We start from the raw sequence: 1,554 nt of genomic DNA on the forward strand, positions 1-1,554 counted from the left end.
GTTACCTTGCAGAAGGTGTGTGTGCAGGGAAGTGTGACAGGTTCTATGAAGATCTCCAGACAGACCGGACAGAGACAGTCGTCCCGGTTCAGGGTGGACTCTCTGGTCCCACCAACATCCAGCTCCAGGCAGGACACCGGAGACATCTTCGTCATCCTCCTCTTCTTCAGCCTGAAACAAACAAGATGAGTTCTGTCACAAGTTCTGACCCGATACTTTAAGGTAGCAGCTGTCATCCTCCAACACTGAACCCAACAGGAGACGATGGGGTGTGAAACTTTTCCTCTGGGATCAACAAAATAAAATGCAAATCTTACATCGGTACCGGCAGGCGGGTCAGAGCTGCACAAAAGTCAGCAATCTGGTTCTGTAGACAGAACCCATCCTCCTCATCATCAGTTTGTTGGCGTCTCTGAGTGTCAGCTGCGGTTCTGAAGAGGTTCTGATAGAGGTTCTTATGGTCAGCACCACCAGAACACCACACTCCGAACTAAAACCTGTTCAGTAAAGCAGCTCCGCCTCAAACTGTGGTTCTGTGCAGGTTCTGCAGAGGCTTCCAGCTCGGTTCTTCTTCTCAGGACATTCGGGTCAGTTCTGACGGAGAGTGTTGGTGCAGCCGAACCCACCGTGTCTCAGCAGGTACCGAACCCGTTTCCTGATTTAATCAGACACAACCCCCTCCCCACCCAACCCAGTATAAACAAAAACTGGAACCAGAACAAACATGTATCTGCAGATGTCCCCGTCAGGTCCAAACTCTTCTACAGAGACAGAACCCGGCCCGAGACCCACCTGAACCCAGGTTGTAAAGTGTGACGGCTCCCTCGGGTTCGGTGGAGGCTAACGTTAGCTTCCGTTGTGTTGCAGTTGGTTCGGGTTGGGGGGAAACCGCTAACAGCCACCGGATATAGGCCCGCGACGCCTCGTTTATGCTCGAATTCCCGGAAATTCCCGAGAGTCCCCGGAGAGCTCCTGGTTAACGGAGGTCAAAGGTTAACATCGAAAACCCACGGTATTAAACGTTTGATGTAATGCGCCTGCGCAGAATACTCTCTTCTTCTTCTTCTTCTTCTTAGGACGGAGCCACTGACGGGAGCGTCAGCGCCCCCTGCTGGACGGAACGTGAAACGACGTGTTCCGAACAGAAATGTTTTAAACTCCTGAGATATTCTGTAAATCTGAACTTTAATTACTTATTATAAAAACAGAATTTGATACAAAAGAGACATTTATTAGATTTGTTTATCAGTAACTGATTTATTCATCTCTACTCCTACATATTTATTATCGTCCAGCAACAATAATAAAAAAAGGCGTCTCACTGTGTATAATTTGACTGTTAGCAAAACATCTCATGAAGCACTGGACAGATTTAATACGCTAAAAGTAATCATTTGATGTATGTCCATAACAGAATAACATTTGGAGACAACCCCATTCAAAATGGCTGCCACAGCTATTTAGACAAACTCAAAAATGTCTCCGAGTCCATCGGTTTTACAGACGAGCGTGTAGTTTATCTGGTGTGGTAGTAGTTGAGAGTCTCCCCTAAGT

At 47.4% G+C, this 1,554-nt stretch overlaps 1 protein-coding gene across 1 annotated transcript in view; it reads right to left on the minus strand.

Moving 5' to 3' along the window:
- rnf168 (ring finger protein 168) overlaps positions 1 to 1,046 on the minus strand; it is a 1,396-nt gene extending 350 nt beyond the window's left edge. The window contains exons 1-2 of the mRNA XM_037677966.1: positions 793 to 1,046; positions 6 to 171 (exon numbers count right to left, since the gene is read on the minus strand). Coding sequence (XP_037533894.1) covers positions 6 to 155 — 150 coding nt within the window. The 5' untranslated portion in view covers positions 156 to 171; positions 793 to 1,046. The remainder of the gene's footprint in view (positions 1 to 5; positions 172 to 792) is intronic.
- Between the last annotated feature and the right edge of the window lie 508 nt (positions 1,047 to 1,554).

Source organism: Nematolebias whitei, chromosome 6, assembly GCF_014905685.2.
Source record: "Nematolebias whitei isolate Nwh7 chromosome 6, NemWhi1, whole genome shotgun sequence".
NCBI lineage: Eukaryota > Metazoa > Chordata > Actinopteri > Cyprinodontiformes > Rivulidae > Nematolebias > Nematolebias whitei.